We start from the raw sequence: 18,914 nt of genomic DNA, 5'->3' as shown, positions 1-18,914 counted from the left end.
AACCTACGTTAAAACCGACTTATGATGCTTGTCAGCGAAAAATTTGACCCTGACCTACGTTGAAAAACTCGACTTACATCATTCGTCCCGAACGCGGCTGTCTGGTCCGTCTGGCCTGAGCGCCTCAGCTGAGCTAATGTGACATTGTTTACAAGCCGGGGCGGACAGTTGCACGCATACATTCGATAAATTTTGTATTATTCCAGTGTTTTTAGTGCTTGTAACTGCTAAATAAGTCACCATGGACCCAAAGAAAGGTTCTATTGCCAACCCTGTGGTAAAAAGGGTGAGAAATACTATCGAAATACTATCGTACCATGGTCCGTTGCTGCTGCACCACGGTCAGCTGCTGCTGCTGCTGTAGCACCATCAGCTGCTGCTGCACTATGGTCAGCTGCTGCTGCTGCACCATGGTCAGCTGCTGCTGCTGCTGTAGCCCCATCAACTGCTGCACCACAGTTAGCTGCTGCTGCTGTAGTACCATCAGCTGCTGCTGCACCACGGTCACCTGCTGCTGTAGCACCATCAGCTGCTGCTGCTGTAGCACTGTCAGCTGCTGCTGCTGTAGCACAGTCAGCTGCTGCTGTTGCTGTAGCACCGTCAGCTGCTGCTGCTGCTGTAGCACCGTCAGCTGCTACTGCTGCTGCTGTAGCACCATCAGCTGCTGCTGCTGCTGTAGCACGGTCAGCTGCTGCTGCTGCTGCTGTAGCACCGTCAGTTGCTGCTGCTGCTGCTGTAGCACCGTCAGCTGCTGCTGCTGCTGTTGCACCGTCAGTTGCTGCTGTTGCTGTAGCACCGTCAGCTGCTGCTGCTGCTGTAGCACCATCAGCTGCTACTGCTGCTGTAGCACTGTCAGCTGCTGCTGCTGCTGTAGCACCGTCAGCTGCTGCTGCTGCTGTAGCACTATTACCTGCTGCTGCTGCTGTAGCACTGTCTGCTGCTGCTGTAGCATTGTCAGCTGCTGCTGCTGCTGTAACACTGTCAGCTGCTGCTGCTGCTGCTGTAGCACCATCAGCTACTGCTGCTGCTGTAGCACTGTCAGCTGCTACTGCTGCTGTAGCACCATCAGCTGCTGCTGCACCATGGTCAGCTGCACTACTCAAAGATGTGGAGAGACTGTTATTGGTGTGACTTATCGAGAATACCGAAAAACAATTAACCCCAGAGGGTTAGCCACCCAGGATAACCCAAGAAAGTCAGTGTGTCATCGAGGACTGTAACTTATTTCCATTGGGGTCCTTAACCCTTTGAGGGTTTTGGTCGTACTAGTACGTTTTACGCATAGGGGTTTTTGACGTACTAGTACTCATAAATTCTAGCGGCCTCAAATCTAGTGGGAGAAAGCTGGTAGGCCTTCATATGAAAGAATGGGTCTATGTGGTCAGTGTGCACAGTCTAAAAAAAATCCCGCAGCACACAGTGCATAATGAGAAAAAAAAAACTTTGACCATTTTTTTTAATAAATCAGCGACTTTGCAGTGTATTTTCGTATGGTATTTATTGTTGTATTCTAGTTTTCTTGGTCTCATTTTATAGAATGGAAGACATATTACAGAAATTGAGATGATTTTGACTGGTTTTACAATGAAAGGTGCCTTGAAATTGAGCTCAAAGTAGCAGAAATGTTTGATTTTTACCAAACTTCAAAAGTAAACAAATCGTGCCAAGCGTGCAATACACGTCAACTGGTGAGTCTAATATTCTTTTACAAGTGCACCAATAATATTTATACCATTTTTTACACTAATGCAGTAGTCTGCATAACAGTAAATCTTATATTTTTTGTGAGAATAAAAATTCAAAGTGGAAAGCAAAAGAATATAAGAGGGGCCTTGAGACGTGACTAATGACTAGAGGAAATGTCATTTTAGTGCCAGGAATGTCTTTCTTGTTTATTCTGGACCCTATTCGGAAATTGGCATCTTTTGAAATTTGTGTGAAATTGGCAAAATTGCTAAATTCTGACCACTGTACTGGATAGTTGAATTTATAAATGGGAGGTTTCTTGCACCCATTCGATAGAAAAAATGGAGTTCTAGCGAAATATTCATGTTTTTTGTCGACTAGTACAGTGAAATTGGCCGAAAATGGGGCTCAAAGTGGGCAAAATCGCCGATGCGTAAACATCGCCGAGACCGCTAAATTTGCGAGAGCATAATTCCGTAAGTTTTCTATCAAATTTCAAACTTTTGGTGTCTTTATGATCGGGAAAAGATTCTCTATCTTTTCATAAGAGAAAATAATTTTTTTTTTTTTTTAAATTTGGCCGACCCTGAGAACGAGTTTCGGAGAGGGCCTGTCGACCCTCAAAGGGTTAATCTTGTCCCCCAGGATGCGACCCATACCAGTCGACTAACACCCAGGTGAACAGGAAAAAATGCCTGGAACTAGTGCTCATATTGGTGAATTTAAGGCCAGCAAAGGTTGGTTGGAGAGAATTGAGAATTGTAGTGGCATACACAGTGTGATAAGACCTGTTCTGGAAGAAAATAGCAAACAGGACCTACATTACTCAGCAGGAAAAGGCACTCCCAGGACACAGTGTCTCATCATTCATCACTATATCTTCAATAAAAGTAAGTGTCATTTATTCTTCATTTAGTACACTAGTATATGCACAATATATATTGTGCCTGTATTCTTCTTTCTGTTTGTAGGAAAATGTATATTTCATGTGGTAAAAAGAAAATTTTCATACTTTTGGGTGTCTTGAATGGATTAATTTGATTTCCATTATTTCTTATGGGGAAAATTAATTCGACTTACGATAATTTCATCCTACGATGTGCTCTCAGGAACGGATTAATATCGTAAGTCGGGGGTCCTCTGTTCCAAGGTTAACCATAGAATAAATAACAAAAAGGCACAATGCCGTGACTGGAACAATACACAAATAACCCGCACATAAAAGAGAGAAGCTTACGACGACGTTTCGGTCCGACTTGGACCATTGACTTTGTCAATGGTCCAAGTCAGACCGAAACGTCGTCGTAAGCTTCTCTCTTTTATGTGCGGGTTATTTGTGTATTAACCATAGAATTGATGAAGGAAAAAAGGTGAGTGGTGCATTGAGGTATATTTGGAGACAAAAAACATTATTTATGGAGGCAAAGAAGGGAATGTATGAAAGTATAGTTTTACCAACACTCTTACATGGGTGTGAAGCTTGGGTTGTTAATGCTGCAGCAAGGAGGCGGTTGGAGGCAGAGATGTCCTGTCTAAGGGCAATGTGTGGTGTAAATATTATGCAGAGAATTCAGTGTGTGGAAATAGGAGAAGGTGTGGAGTTAATAAAAGTATTAGTCAGAGGGCTGAAGAGGGGTTGTTGAGGTGGTTTGGTCATTTAGAGAGAATGGATCAAAGTAGAATGACATGGAGAGCGTATAAATCTGTAAGGGAAAGAAGGCGGGGTAGGGGTCGTCCTTGAAAAGGTTGGAGGGAGGGGGTAAAGGAGGTTTTGTGGGTGAGGGGCTTGGACTTCCAGCAAGCATGCGTGAGCATGTTAGATAGGAGTGAATGGAGACGAATGGTATTTGGGACCTGACGAGCTGTTGGAGTGTGAGCAGGGTAATATTCAGTGAAGGGATACAGGGAAACCGGTTATTTTTATATAGCCGGACTTGAGCCCTGGAAATGGGAAGTACAATGCCTGCACTTTAAAGTGGTTTGGGATAATGGCAGTTTGGAAGGATATGCTGTATATCTTTATACATATATGCTTCTAAACTGTTGTGTTCTGGGCACCTCTGCAAAAACTGATTATGTATGAGTGAGGTGAAAGTGCTGAATGATGATGAAAGCATTTTCTTTTTGGGGATTTTCTTTCTTTTTGGGTCACCCTGCCTCGGTGGGAGACGGCCAAGTTGTTAAAAAAAAAAAAATACAGAATGCATAAAAAAGTTAAGAGGATGGAGATGTATAGGATGATGAAGAGAATGCCCAAATAAGGGGGTGGAAGGTAGGAGGGCGAGGTCATGTCAAGAATGGATGGAGGGAGGGATTTGAGCATCCACTAGGCTTCTGCATGCCTATTTGATCATAGGGAGTGCAGAAAAGTGTTCTTTAGTGGATGTGCAATTGGAATGTGAGCAAGGTAACACATATGAAGGGATTCGGGGAATACCAATCAGCCAGACTTGAGCCCTGGAGGTTGAAAGGGCAGTGCCTGCACTTTGAAGAAAGGGTGCAGATGCTGCAGTTGGAGGGTAATCTGAATTGTGATATCAGCATACTTTTGGCCAGATGATGATTGTGTGAACGATGGCAAATGTGTTTCCTGTAGTGAGTCACACAACCTTGGTGTGTGATGGACAATTAAAAAAACAAAAACTGATTAAAAATTAAAAAAAGCAGACTAACATAAAATTAAGCCACAAATATGCCATAGTTGGCAATGAGATATGCAAGACAGTTTTGTAGTAAAAAAAAAAAAAAAACAGGTTCCTCAAGAGTTGACCTGTTTAAGTAATATCAAAGAACCTGTGACTAAAAACAGTTTTTTAAGTGCCAGTTTCAACATTTTACAAAAAATTAACCAATTCAATACTTTAAATATTGCAATACTTAAAATACTGTACTTTATGAATGGGAAAAATAGTTCTATTACATGCTTAACCCGTAAACGGTCCAAGCAGATCTACGTTCACATGTGTAGTGCTCCAAAAGTAGATCTACTTTTTTTTTTACATATTTTCAAATGTAAAAAAAAAAGAGCTACTTTTTTTACATACTATCAAATGTTGAGAAAACGTATATATACGTTTGGACCGTTTACAAGTTAAAACATATGAACCAACAATTACCCTTGTACCATCCTTCAGCTTATTTACATTCAGGAGATTTACCATGCACACATCTTACCTGGTTTCACTACAGACATTATGGATACAAAAATACAGGCAGTAGTATTGATGATTATAAACCACTGGTTACGACTGCACCCCTCGGAGGCAGCGAAGAAATAGTACAGGAGAAAGACACTACAGGCAAATGCAAGATATATAAACACTGTTGCTGTCAGAGCCAATGCTGTAGGAAAAATGGGAAACAATGCAGGATCAGTGATATTAAAAATACTATAAGTCCTGTCACTTGATTAATTAAGCATATAAAAAACAATTTCTAAAAAACTAACAAAAAATTTATGCACCTAGATTCACTATATAAAAATAATGCAAAAACAAGCTAAAGCAACAAGACATTAGGTATCCCTTGCCTCCTACCCCAATACACAATGCACACAATTTCATCAAATAAATCATAAATAAACATATACCCTTTCATGATTTTCCCTCCAACCTCTCCCCTCTCTTTCCCTTGCGCTGCCTCCACCCCTTGCACACTCTTGTGGTCACTTGCTCTTCCGCGTTCTCTCACTACGCTGTATTACTAAACAAATGAGATAATCAAAAAACTAGTGAAGAGGTTATGTCCAAGCCTGCAATTTCAACTTTGGTACTCCTGCACATCATGTGGAACTATGACTTGTGTAGTGATTTTGTGATGTTTCCTTTATAAGCTATAGTGACATCATGAAAACAATGAGCCAACAATGAAAAAATGGCTTCAAGCTATCCAGTTTGTTATATTAACATATAAGGGCATTTTAAGTCTGATTTCAACGCATACAGGCTTTCTTAAGAAAAACGGATCGAATCTGAATGTCTCCCACTCCAAAGGTGTTAAATGACCCCTACTGCTTAAGCACTTTCCCAGTTGAAATAAACTAATTGTTAATGGAATCAATCTTTCATGGCTGTAGCAGAGAATATTAAATATTATAGGGATATCTAATAATAAAATGAAATAAATACAGGTTGGCCATCACTAATCTGGCAATCAGTAATCCGGCACTAATTTCAGCTAGCATAACTTCCAATTTCCGGGGTTGCCACACCAACCTGCCACTACTGTTTGGTGGCACTACTAGCTGCATAAGTCATTCCAATTTCTTTTTCTCCATTTATTGTTATAACCTGCTCATTTTTAGCCCTAGCCATGGTTCTAAAGAACAAAAGAAATGCTTCTCATTGTGTAAATCACATACACTGTACAATATCCATAAAAGATAAGGTGGCTTTGAAGCCAGTGTTGGTCGCTATGAGCTCAACTCATTCAGATAAGCTGTGACCAGTAAACTTGGGCCTACATATGAGAAAATAGGTCTGTGTGGTAAATGTGCATTATATAAAAAAAAATCCTGCAGCATAAAGAGAAAAAAAAAGTGACTGTGCTTTTGGTGTAAAATAGCAATTCTGCAGCGTATTTTCGTATGATTTGTATGGTTGTATTCTTTTTTTTTTTTTTGTCTCATTTGATAGAATGGAAGATACATTACAGAAATAGATACAGTGGAACCTCAGTTTTTGTATGCCCTAGTCTATATGTAAAGCTCTAGTTATTCTCTATACAATGTACAGTGGAACCTCGACTTACGAGTTTAATCCATTCCGAGACCTAGCACGTAACTCAATTTGCTCATATATCAAATAAATTTTCCTCATTTAAATTAAATGAAATGCCATTAATCCATTCCAGAGGAATTCCTGCTCTCTGGAAGCAGGACAAAATACTTCAATATGATGCTAATGTCAACTCTATGGCTTATTTATCTATCACAATTCATCTAATATGACATAATAAAGAATATAATTAACACAGAAACATGATATATACACTAGAATGAATAAAATAGTCCATAATATGGCGAGTGGTGGCGGCGGCGGCAGCCATTCCCTCTCCCACTCTAACTTCATCTTCCCAGGCTCTTATTATAGGAGAAAACTGAGTGTTTGTGAGGCTAACTGCACTAGATCACTAGTTTCATAAGGAAAACACTGAAACAATGCATTTATAAATAAGAAATATTCTATAAAAACATAATAAAACATAACAGAGAATGTAATGAAATAAACTGTTTATATAAAGTGTACCTACACACTTACCTTTGAGCAGAGATGGTGGTGGAGGTTGAGGGTGGGAGACAGTCAGTGGCCCTATAAACTTCCCAAAATAACACTGGAAGAGTTAGTGTCATTTCACCCTTTTTCTATCACTTAATCGCTTAACTTACTTGCTACACTCTAAATGCTACACATTATCACTGAACTTAACTGCTACAATTTGTTTTACTTTTTTTTTCACTTCACTCTTCACTGATTTACTTGCTACACACTTAATGCCACACTTTATCGCTTGCTTATGTTTATCTATGATTTCATGCTTTAATTCCATGGAAATCATCCTCTTTTTCTTCTCAGCACTGTCCTTTGCACTTACTTTCTTAGAACCCATGGTTAGAAAAAAGAAATTTGGCCAAATGACTGTAAAAAATGCATACAAAGCACGAGAGAAATGCTTCCACGGCGAGGAACGCAAGTGCACTGATCACTGGATGTTTAGGCATTCGCTGCACCAGCTAGTGGCAGCATTCTGAGGTTCCTCTTTATTATTACACATATATTATTATTTTTATTATTATAATTATTATTATTAATTTAGGGAGTTGAAGCTCGTTCGTTATTATTCTTCTTTCTTTCAACACACCGGCCGTATCCCACCGAGGCGGGGTGGCCCAAAAGGAAAAACGAAAGTTTCTCCTTTTATATTTAGTAATATATACAGGAGAAGGTGTTACTAGCCCCTTGCTCCTGGCATTTTAGTCGCCTCTTACAACACTCATGGCTTATGGAGGAAGAATTCTGATCCACTTCCCCATGGAGATAAGAGGAAATAGACAAGAACAAGAACTAGAAAGAAAATAGAAGAAAACCCAGAGGGGTATGTATATATAAGCTTGTACATGTATGTGCAGTGTGACCTAGTATAAGTAGAAGTAACAAGACATACCTGAAATCTTGCATGTTTATGAAACAGAAAAAAGGACACCAGCAATCCTACCATCATGTAAAACAATTACAGGCTTTCGTTTTATACTCACTTGGCAGGACGGTAGTACCTCCCTGGGCGGTTGCTGTCTACCAACCTATCTAGGATTATTATTATTATTATTTTTTTTTTCAACAAGTCAGCCATCTCCCACTGAGGCAGGGTGACCGAAAAAAGAAAGAAAATCCCCAAAAAGAAAATGCTTTCATCATCATTCAACACTTTCACCTAACTCACACATTATCACTGTTTTTGCAGAGGTGCTCAGAACACAACAGTTTAGAAGCATATAGGTATAAAGATACACAACATATCCCTCCAAACTGCTAATATCCCGAAATCCCTCCTTTAGAGTGCAGGCACTGTACTTCCCATTTCCAGGACTCAAGTCTGGCTATATCAAAATAACCGGTTTCCCTGAATCCCTTCACTAAATATTACCCTGCTCACACTCCAACAGATCGTCAGGTCCCAAATGCCATTCGCCTCCATTCACTCCTATCTAACACGCTCATGCACGCCTGCTGGAAGTCCAAGCCCCTCGCTCACAAAACCTCCCTTACCCCTTCCTTCCAACCTTTTCGAGGACGAACCCTACCCTGCCTTCCTTCTCCTACAGATTTAAATACTCTCCATGTCATTCTACTTTGATCCATTCTCTCTAAATGACCAAACCACCTTAACAACCCCTCTTCAGCCCTCTGACTAATACTTTTATTAGCTCCACACCTTCTCCTAATTTCCATACTCCGAATTTTCTGCATAATATTTACACCGTACACTGCCCTTAGACAGGACATCTCCACTGCCTCTAACTGACTCCTCGCTGCTGCATTCACAACCCAAGCTTCACACCCATATAAGAGTGTTGGCACTACTATACTTTCATTCATTCCCTTCTTTGCCTCCATAGATAACATTTTTTGACTCCACATATACCTCAATGCACCACTCACCTTTTTTCCCTCATCAATTCTATGATTAACCTCATCCTTCATAAATCCATCCGCCGACACGTCAACTCCCAAGTATCTGAAAACATTCACTTCTTCCATACTCCTTCTCCCCAATTTGATATCCAATTTTTCTTTATCCAAATCATTTGATACCCTCATCATCTTACTCTTTTCTATGTTCACTTTCAACTTTCTACCTTTACACACACTCCCAAACTCATACACTAACCTTTGCAATTTCTCTTTAGAATCTCCCATAAGCACAGTATCATCAGCAAAAAGTAACTGTCAATTCCCATTTTGTATTTGATTCCCCATAATTTAATCCCACCCCTCTCCCAAACACCCTAGCATTTACTACTTTTACAACCCCATCTATAAATATATTAAACAACCATGGTGACATTACACATCCTTGTCTAAGACCTACTTTTACTGGGAAGTAGTCTCCCTCTCTTCTACACACCCTAACCTGAGCCTCGCTATCCTCATAAAAACTCTTTACAGCATTTAGTAACTTACCACCTATTCCATATACTTGCAACATCTGCCACATTGCTCCCCTATCCACTCTATCATATGCCTTTTCTAAATCCATAAATGTAATAAAAACTTCCCTACCTTTATCTAAATACTGTTCACATATATGCTTCAATGTAAACACTTGATCTACACATCCCCTACCCACTCTGAAACCTCCTTGCTCATCCGCAATCCTACATTCTGTCTTGCCTCTAATTCTTTCAATTATAACCCTACCGTACACTTTTCCTGGTATACTCAGTAACCTTATTCCTCTATAATTTTTACAATCTCTTTTGTCCCCCTTCCCTTTATATAAAGGGACTATACATGCTCTCTGCCAATCCCTAGGTACCTTCCCCTCTTTCATACATATATTAAACCAAAGTACCAACTACTCCAACACTATATCCCCCCCTGCTTTTAACATTTCTGTCATGATCCCATCAGTTCCAGCTGCTTTACCCCCTTTCATTCTACGTAATGCCTCACATACCTCCCCCACACTTACATTCTGCTCGTCTTCACTCCTAAAAAATGGTATACCTCCCTGGCCAGTGCATGAAAGTACTGCCTCCCTTTCTTCCTCAACATTTAAAAGTTCCTCAAAATATTCTCGCCATCTACCTAATACCTCCCTCTCCCCATCTACTAACTCCCCTACTCTGTTTTTATTATTGTTATTATTATTATTATTATTATTATTATTATTATTATTATTATTATTAATTTAGGGAACTGGAGCACATATCCAATTCCCTAGATCAAGAACCCCTCACCAGCATCAAGGAGCCTTGACACTGGTGAGGGGCTCTTGATCTAGGGAATTGAATCTGTGCTCCAGTTCTCTAAATTAATAATAATAATAATAATAATAATAATAATAATAATAATAATAATAATAATAATAATAATAATTATAATAATAATAATGAGGCACTTCAGAACACCACTAGTTGGTGCAGTTCACTGTTTATCTCTGTGGAAGCATTTCTCTCATGCTTTGCTTACATTATTTACAGTCATTTGACCAAATTTCTTTTTTCTAACCATGGGTCCTAAGAAAGTAAGTGCAAAGGACAGTGATGAGAAGAAAAAGAGGATGATTTCCATGGAATTAAAGCATGAAATCATAGATAAACAAGTGAGGTGTGCAGGTTGTGGGTTGAGGGGGAAGTGGGGGAGCAAAAAATCGACCAAGCGACAGCTTGTATCTCAAAAAACTCGTATGTTGGGACACTCGTAAGTTGAGGTTCCACTGTTTTTTTTGTTAATATTTCCCATAAGAAATAATGTAAATCCAATTAATCCATTCCAGACACCCAAAAATATAAAAAAAAAAAAATACATTTTATAGAGAATAACTGATATAACTGATATATCGGATCATTATTTAGTTGTAGCTACAGTAGAGTAAGAAGTAGATGGGAAAAGAGGAAAATGGTAACAACAAGCAAGAGGGAGGTGAAAGTGTATAAACTAAAGGAGGAGGCTGATAGGGTGAGATATAAGCAACTATTGGCAGAAAGGTGGGCTGGTGCAAGTATGAGTAGTGGGGGGGGGGGGTGAAGGGGGTTGGAATAGTTTTAAAAATGCAGTATTAGAATGTGGGGCAGAAGTTTGTGGTTATAGGAGGATGGGTGCAGGAGGAAAGAGGAGTGATTGGTGGAATGATGAAGTAAAGGGTGTGATAAAAGAGAAAAAGTTAGCTTATGAGAGGTTTTTACAAAGCAGAAGTGTTATAAGAAGAGTAGAGTACATGGAGAGTGAAAGAAAGGTGAAGAGAGTGGTGAGAGAGTGCAAAAGAAGAGCAGGTGATAGAGTGGGAGAGGCACTGTCAAGAAATTTTAATGAAAATAAGAAAAAAAAATTGGAGTGAGTTAAACAAGTTAGGAAAGCCTAGAGAACGAATGGATTTGTCAGTTAAAAACAGAGTAGGGGAGTTAGTAGATGGGGAGAGGGAGGTTTTGGGTAGATGGTGAGAATATTTTGAGGAACTTTTAAATGTCGACAAAGAAAGGGAAGCAGTAACTTCATGCACTGGCCAGAGAGGTATACCATCTTTTAGGAGAGAAGAACAGGATGTGAGTGTGGGGGAGATGCGTGAGGCATTACGTAGAATGAATGGGGTAAAGCAGCTGGAACTGATGGGATCATGACAGAAATGTTAAAAGCAGGGGGTGATATAGTGTTGGAGTGGTTGGTATTTTTGTTTAATAAATGTATGAAAGAGGGGAAGGTACTTAGGGATTGGCGGAGAGCATGTATAGTCCCTTTATATAAAGGGAAGGGGAACAAAAGAGATTGTAAAAATTATAGAGGAATAAGAATTAAGAAGGTAAGACAGAATGTAGGATTGCGGATGAGCAAGGAGGTTTCAGAGTGGGTAGGGGATGTGTAGATCAAGTGTTTACATTGAAGCATATATATGAACAGTATTTAGATAAAGGTAGGGAAGTTTTTGTTGCATTTATGGATTTAGAAAAGGCATATGATAGAGTGGATAGAGGAGCAATGTGGCAGATGTTGCAAGTACACCTACCATCCAACTTACAACCAAGTTCGGTTCCGAGAAACCGGTCGTAAGTCGAAATGGTCGTAAGTCGAACCTTACTACTGAATATCAACAAAACATTTTTGTAATGACTTTATTTTATTGCTTTATTTTGGCATTTCATGTTTTACTTTACTTTTTATACTGTTAGTACTGTATTTTATACTGTAAGGTTTAGGATAAACACTGTGTACAACACAAATAGTTGTTTATTTCCCAGAAATTTGGCATAAAAAACATGGTCGTAAGTCGAGTGGTCGTAAGTCGAGCAGGTCATAAGTCGGATGGTAGGTGTATATGGAATATGTGGTAAGTTACTAAATGCTGTAAAGAATTTTTATGAGGATAGTGAGGCTCAGGTTAGGGTGTGTAGAAGAGAGGGAGACTACTTCCCGGTAAAAGTAGGTCTTAGACAGTTATGTGTGATGTCACCATGGTTGTTTAATATATTTATAGATGGGGTTGTAAAAGAAGTAAATGTTAGGGTGCTTGGGAGAGGGGTGGGATTAAATTATGGGGAATCAAATACAAAATGGGAATTGACACAATTGCTTTCTGCTGATGATACTGTGCTTATGGGAGTTTCTAAAGAAAAATTGCAAAGGTTAGTGGATGAGTTTGGGAGTGTGTGAAAAGGTAGAAAATTGAAACTGAATATAGAAAAGTGTAAGATGATGAGGGTATCAAATGATTTAGGTAAAGAAAAATTTGATATCAAATTGGGGAGGAGGCGTATGGAAGAAGTGAATGTTTTCAGATATTTGGGAGTTGACATGTCGACGGATGGATTTATGAAGGATGAAGTTAGTCATAGAATTGATGAAGGAAAAAAGGTGAGTGGTGCGTGGAGGTATATGTGGAGACAAAAACACGTTATCTATGGAGGCAAAGAAGGGAATGTATGAAAGTATAGTAATACCAACACTCTTATATGGGTGTGAAGCTTGGGTTGTAAATGCAGCAGTGAGGAGGTGGTTGGAGGCAGTGGAGATGTCCTGTCTAAGGGCAATGTGTGGTGTAAATATTATGCAGAAAATTCGGAGTGTGGAAATTAGGAGGAAGGTGTGGAGTTAATAAAAGTATTAGTCAGAGGGCTGAAGAGGGGTTGTTGAGGTGGTTTGGTCATTTAGAGAGAATGGATCAAAGTAGAATGACATGGAGAGCATTTAAATCTGTAGAGGAAGGAAGGCGGGGTAGGGGTTGTCCTCGAAAAGGTTGGAAGGAAGGGGTAAGGGAGGTTTTGTGGGAGAGGGGCTTGGACTTCCAGCAAGCGTGCATGAGCATGTTCGATAGGAGTGAATGGAAACGAATTGTATTTGGGACATGACGATATGTTGGAGTGTGAACAGGGTAATATTTAGTGAAGGGATTCAGGGAAACCGGTTATTTTTATATAGCCGGACTTGAGTCCTGGATATGGGAAGTATAATGCCTGCACTCTAAAGGAGGGGTTCGGGATATTAGCAGTTTGGAGGGATATGTTGTGTATCTTTTATACGTATATGCTTCTAAACTGTTGTCTTCTGAGCACCTCTGCAAAAACAGTGATTATGTGTGAGTGAGGTGAGAGTGCTGAATGATGATGAAAGTATTTTCTTTTTGGGGATTTTCTTTCTTTTTGGATCACACTGCCTAGGTGGGAGACGGCCGACTTGTTAAAAAAAAAAAAAACTATAGTTTTACATACAGACTAGAAAATACAAAAACCAAGGTTCCATTGTATAATTCTGATTGGTTTCACACCGGAAAATACCTTAAAACTGAGCTCAGAGTAGCAGAAATGTTTGATTCTTGCCGATGTTCAAGAGCAAACAAATGATGTCGCTCTCCGTGTCCAACTGGATGGTCTAATACGCAGTCACAAATGGGTTGACATTTTTTATACAATTATTACGGTAATGCAGTAGTTTGCATAACAGTAAATCTATTTTTTTGTGTGAATAAAAATTCAAAATGGAAAGCAGCATAATATAAGAGGGGCCTGGAGATGTGATTAATAAACAGAGAAAATGTTATTTTTGTGCTAGGAATGTCTGCATAGTTTATTTTAGACCCTATTTTGAAATTGGCATCTTTTGAAATTTGTGTGAAATTGGCCAAATTGACAAAACAGAAGGAATACTAGCAAAATAGTTATGAATTTGGTAGACTGGAACAATGGAATGGGCCAAAATTAGAGCATAATGTGGGTGAAATCACCGATGCGTAAATGTTGCCTTTGGATTAAGTGTATTCTAACCTAACCACTCTCTAATCTGGCAAAATCACTAATCCGGCACCCTACAGGTCCCAATGATGCCAGATTAGTGATGGCCAACCTGTATCTATATTACTGAAAAAGAAACTACATACAGAAAATATGTGCAACCAACAGACCTTTAAATGATTTATATACTGCATATCAAAATCAGCTTGTTTAGAATAAAATACCTAATACTGCACAAAGTTAGCCTTTAGTCTAGTACAATAACTACTAAAAGCATTTTCTTACTAAAATAAAAATATTTTAAAATTTATTCTTGCTTTACAGAAGGGAACTGTGCTACTTATTTCTTGAAATACCTAAGAAAAAAATGTATTGTGACAAAATGGAATTAGGGAGTTTTAATTTCAGTTAACTTTTGTCTTAACCCTTTGACTGTTTCAGGCCCCTCTCTGAAACTGTCATTCTATGTCGCCAAATATTCAAAAAAAAAAAATTATTTTTTCTTATGAAAATGTTAAGATTATTTTTCTGAGTGTTTTAGTCCAAAAAAAAATTTTTGCCATCGGTACTTACCGAGATATAGAGCCGTGAAGTTTGCAGAAAATGAGCTGCGTATGGCAACAGCGGCGACTGCCGCTCACCCGGTAAACTTTAGTTTACTTGTAATTGAAGGTTTTTTGTTTTTTTCACTATTTTATTTTTTCACATAACTTATGTGGCCTATGAGACCAAAGTAAGGTGCAATGTATATATATACACTCGTTGTATACAACACAATAAGCACACAAACATAATTATCAATATATTGTTTACAAAACTTGTTTACAAAAACAAACAAACAATCATCCTCCTCCTCCTTCTCCTCCTCCTCCTCCTCCTTCTCCTCCTCCTTCTCCTCCTCCTTCTCCTCCTCCTCCTCCTTCTCCTCCTTCTCCTTCTCCTTCTCCTCCTCCTCCTTCTCCTTCTCCTCCTCCTCCTCCTCCTCCTTCTCCTTCTCCTCCTCCTCCTCCTCCTCCTTCTCCTTCTACTTCTCCTCCTTCTACTCCTCCTCCTTCTCCTCCTCCTCCTTCTCCTCCTCCTCCTTCTCCTCCTCCTCCTTCTCCTCCTTCTCCTCCTCTTCTCCTCCTCCTTGTCTTGTGTGCGAGTGTGTGGCTTATAATTGTTTTGAGTCAGAAGTCGGCAGCTGTCAAAGTGACATATTGTCTCATTAGTCACTCCCCCTACCGCCTGTCAAAACAATGGGGTCGGATGCTGCTTCCCCTCCTCCATTCTATCTAATTATCTTTCTCCCTCATTCTATATCTTTCAATCTGTCTCTCTTTCTGTCTGCCTATCTCTGTGTCACAGGTACACATAAATACAAGTATACATAGTGTAAATTACCTAGGATAACCCAAGAAATCCAGACAAAGTGCTATACTCTGCTTGAAGATGTGAGTAAACGTGATGACACAGTCTTGTGGCTCTCTCTGAGACAGAGAGCTAGATGGACAGACAGGGAGCTTGACAGACAGACAAATAGACAGACAGAAATGTTTGTGTACCAGCAAAAACAAAGGGAGGGCGATGGTCATGTAATATTACCCTCCTTTACGCTCATCAAAGTCAGCTCTTATCAGATGTTATCTCCCCTTATCTTGTCACTGTCATGGGGTGGACTTTTTTTTTTCTTGCTTCAAGGGAACAATATTATTACATCTTCTTCTTCCTCCTCCTCCTCCTCCTCTTCTCCTCCTCCTCCTCTTCCTTCCCTCCTCCTCCTCCTCCTCTTCCTCCCCCTCCTCCATTGCTTTTGGTCTCAAACTCCTCCAAATCATGAAATTGATCTTCACTGACACTTCCATCTGTGTTAGAGCATCACTTGGGAAGAGAAGAGTCCCAGATTTGCTGGGGAATCACATATTTCTTACCGCTAGACATGCTGAAAAAGGACAACTGAAATGGCATTCCCACAATGCACCACTGGCTCCCCGATTTTTTTTATATGGTGCACACTGACCATGGAGACCCATTCTCTCACATGTGGGCCTACCAGCTTTCTCCTGCTTGATTTGAAGCTGCTAGAATTTATGCGTATAAATACGTCAGAAACATTGGCTCGTAAGACGTATTTATACGTCGGAAACAGTCAAAGGGTTAAATGCGATATAAAAGCAAAATAAACAGAAAAGGATATGAAAGCACTTACCTCCGTACCACCAGAATGGAGAACCACCATTGTTAACACGAGCAACCAATCTATCAGTCCAAGAATGGAAGAGGAACACCAACAACAGGAGTTGGATAACGATGAATAGAGCTGCACCACTCATTGCAGTATACATCCACACTGGGGAATCAAATATGACTGTGACCTTTTTAAATCCGAAAGAATTAATATTTTTCAAGTTTCACAATAATATTTAGGGATGTTAAAATGCACTTGTCAAAAACTGTTCTTATGCAGAAAAATAAAAATTTTCTCTGGAAAGTAGACAATGTCCACTGTCATGACATGAATGGAGACACATGCAAAATAGCTCATGATTTCAATCTACTCAAATGTTAAATGGTGCAGAGAGATTACTATTATTTCCATATTCTAAACCTACACACTTTCAACCTATTAATTCACATATTACAACAAAGAAAACCAGCATGACAATGTTCTCTAAATGAAATAAACCATTTCACCACCTACACAACGTACCTACAGTTTTTCCATTAAGGGTAACTACCAAGTATTTCTGTGAACAAAACAAAAACTAAGAATTATCTATCAAAATCATACTAGTGACGAATGAATGATTATAAAACTGTGTACACTGTTTTATCACACCCCTCAACAAGCAAGGTTTCCACTATCATTTTTACCTTCCTGGCAATACCCTCTTGATATACTCATGAGATTAAAGAGCTCTACATCTAATACTGCTCTTCAGAAATTTCCACTCTAACACTTTTACACTATTAACGTCCTTGGTTCATCATAATTTTCTATCATATCTCTAAATTCAACATTGCTTCCAACAAGAATTTATTTCATTTAATGAAGCTTTTTTAGTCATTTTATTTTAATAAACAAAAAGAGGTTTTGGTTTGACCTAAACCTTTATCAAACTGTGAGTGAGACAAGGGAAGAAAGCTAGAAGTCAGATCACGTGAAGTAGTTAGGTGACAGCCAAGGTCAGGTCAGGAGAAGTGAGGAAAGAATCATGATCAATCAAATCACAAGTTTTCTGATGATTAGTGAATTTGGGAAAGGAAAGTATCAATAGAAACAAAAGTGTGGCTAAGATTCACGTCAACAGAATCTTGTATATCACAGAGTTAAGTGTCTGAAAAGCCACAGATTGATTATGCTGCAAAATTCAGATATCATTTATTGACCTGTCATTCAAGTGTGCATCCAATGTGTGCTCCACTTTGTTCCTTGACTCACACTTGCTATTGACCCTTCTAACAGCCAGAAAGTCAACTTGGGGGAGGAGGGTGGAAAGTTCTCATCTTTCCCCCACCTCAATTATTAGCCCAGGAGCAAACCACTGGCAATTAACTCCTAATTATATCTATGTATTTCAAACACTACTATTTATACTATTCTTACATGTACAGTATAGTTATTTGCATTATTTTTAAAAGTACAGTGGAACCTCAAATATCGAACTTTCTTCGGTCCAGAAGGCTGTTCGAGTGCCACTACCAAACGAATTTATTCCCATCAGGAATAATGTAAATTAGATTAGTCCATTTAAGACCCTCAAAAATACACTTATAAAAGCACTTACAAAAATACACTTACATAATTGGTCGAGTTGGGAGCAGTTCGATTTTTGAGGTTCCACTGTACAGTAAGATTTACTTTACACACAAAAATTTCCAAAAGAAAATGGTTTAAATTCATAACATTCACCCTCCATATTTACTGGTTAGTTGTTAGTTTAATATCTTTATTATGTGCCCCATACTCATCCTGTAGGTGGCAGTCAAAGGATTACAGAGATATATAATGGGTCCAGGGACTGGGCCCCAAAGTTTTGGTAGCTAAACAAGTTACAAAGATAATGAACTCCAGATAGATCTTGTCACAATTATGACCAAGTTACAAAGGTAATGAATTCTCTACACATCTATACATGGTCACAATCATGAACAAATTACAAAGTAATGAGCAATTCACACGTCCATACCCGGTCACAATTGTAATGAGTTATTAGTGCAAATATTAACTGGGTCACACACACGAGCATGCACACACACAAGCTGGTTCAAGCAAAAAATTACCTTACCAACATACGAATGAATACACACAAGGCTAATGCAAAATGCATTTGAAGTTACTCTGGGTCAGCTATCAATACAGCAAGCATAATAGTTTATCAAACAGAAAGAAAGAATTATTAAACCTGCCAGAATGTAAAGCACTTAACAGGCTTCTATATAAAGCTCACACGACAGGACAGTAGTGTACTCAAAATAGTTGCTATTTACCAACCCACTTTATCTTAATAATTAAATAATCAATATCTACCACTACTATATTCTCTGCTGTGCCATTACTGTATAGTGATCTTTCAAGCCTTGTTTACAGCTAGAGTAAAAAATTGAAAGTATATATCCCCGACATTACCATTGATAAATAGGTCCCTTGGATCCGGTATGAAAAAGGAGCCAAAACAGAAAAACAATAACATCAGGAACTTGTAAAACCACATTCCATTATGAAATCCAGCACGGCAATCTCGACTGCTTTTAACACCTGGGGAGAATTTTACATAACTATATAAACTGACAACAAAGGTCCAACCTC

The 18,914-nt window shown here is 39.0% G+C and overlaps 2 protein-coding genes across 2 annotated transcripts in view; one reads left to right on the top strand and one right to left on the bottom strand.

Moving 5' to 3' along the window:
- The window catches only part of LOC128688989 (pre-mRNA-splicing factor syf2), a 151,021-nt gene that overhangs the window by 98,739 nt on the left and 33,368 nt on the right, over nt 1-18,914 (top strand). The window lies entirely within an intron of this gene.
- LOC128689083 (probable serine incorporator) overlaps nt 1-18,914 on the bottom strand; it is a 40,879-nt gene that overhangs the window by 15,757 nt on the left and 6,208 nt on the right. Inside the window, exons 4-6 of the mRNA XM_053777166.2 lie at nt 18,735-18,863; nt 16,314-16,454; nt 4,861-5,028 (exon numbers count right to left, since the gene is read on the bottom strand). Of these exons, the coding sequence (XP_053633141.1) occupies nt 4,861-5,028; nt 16,314-16,454; nt 18,735-18,863 (438 nt within the window). The remainder of the gene's footprint in view (nt 1-4,860; nt 5,029-16,313; nt 16,455-18,734; nt 18,864-18,914) is intronic.

Source organism: Cherax quadricarinatus, chromosome 21 (assembly GCF_038502225.1).
Source record: "Cherax quadricarinatus isolate ZL_2023a chromosome 21, ASM3850222v1, whole genome shotgun sequence".
In the NCBI taxonomy this organism is placed as follows: domain Eukaryota; kingdom Metazoa; phylum Arthropoda; class Malacostraca; order Decapoda; family Parastacidae; genus Cherax; species Cherax quadricarinatus.
The sequence above is the reverse complement of the archived record's forward strand: the minus strand, read 5'-3'. Positions and strand labels throughout refer to the sequence as shown.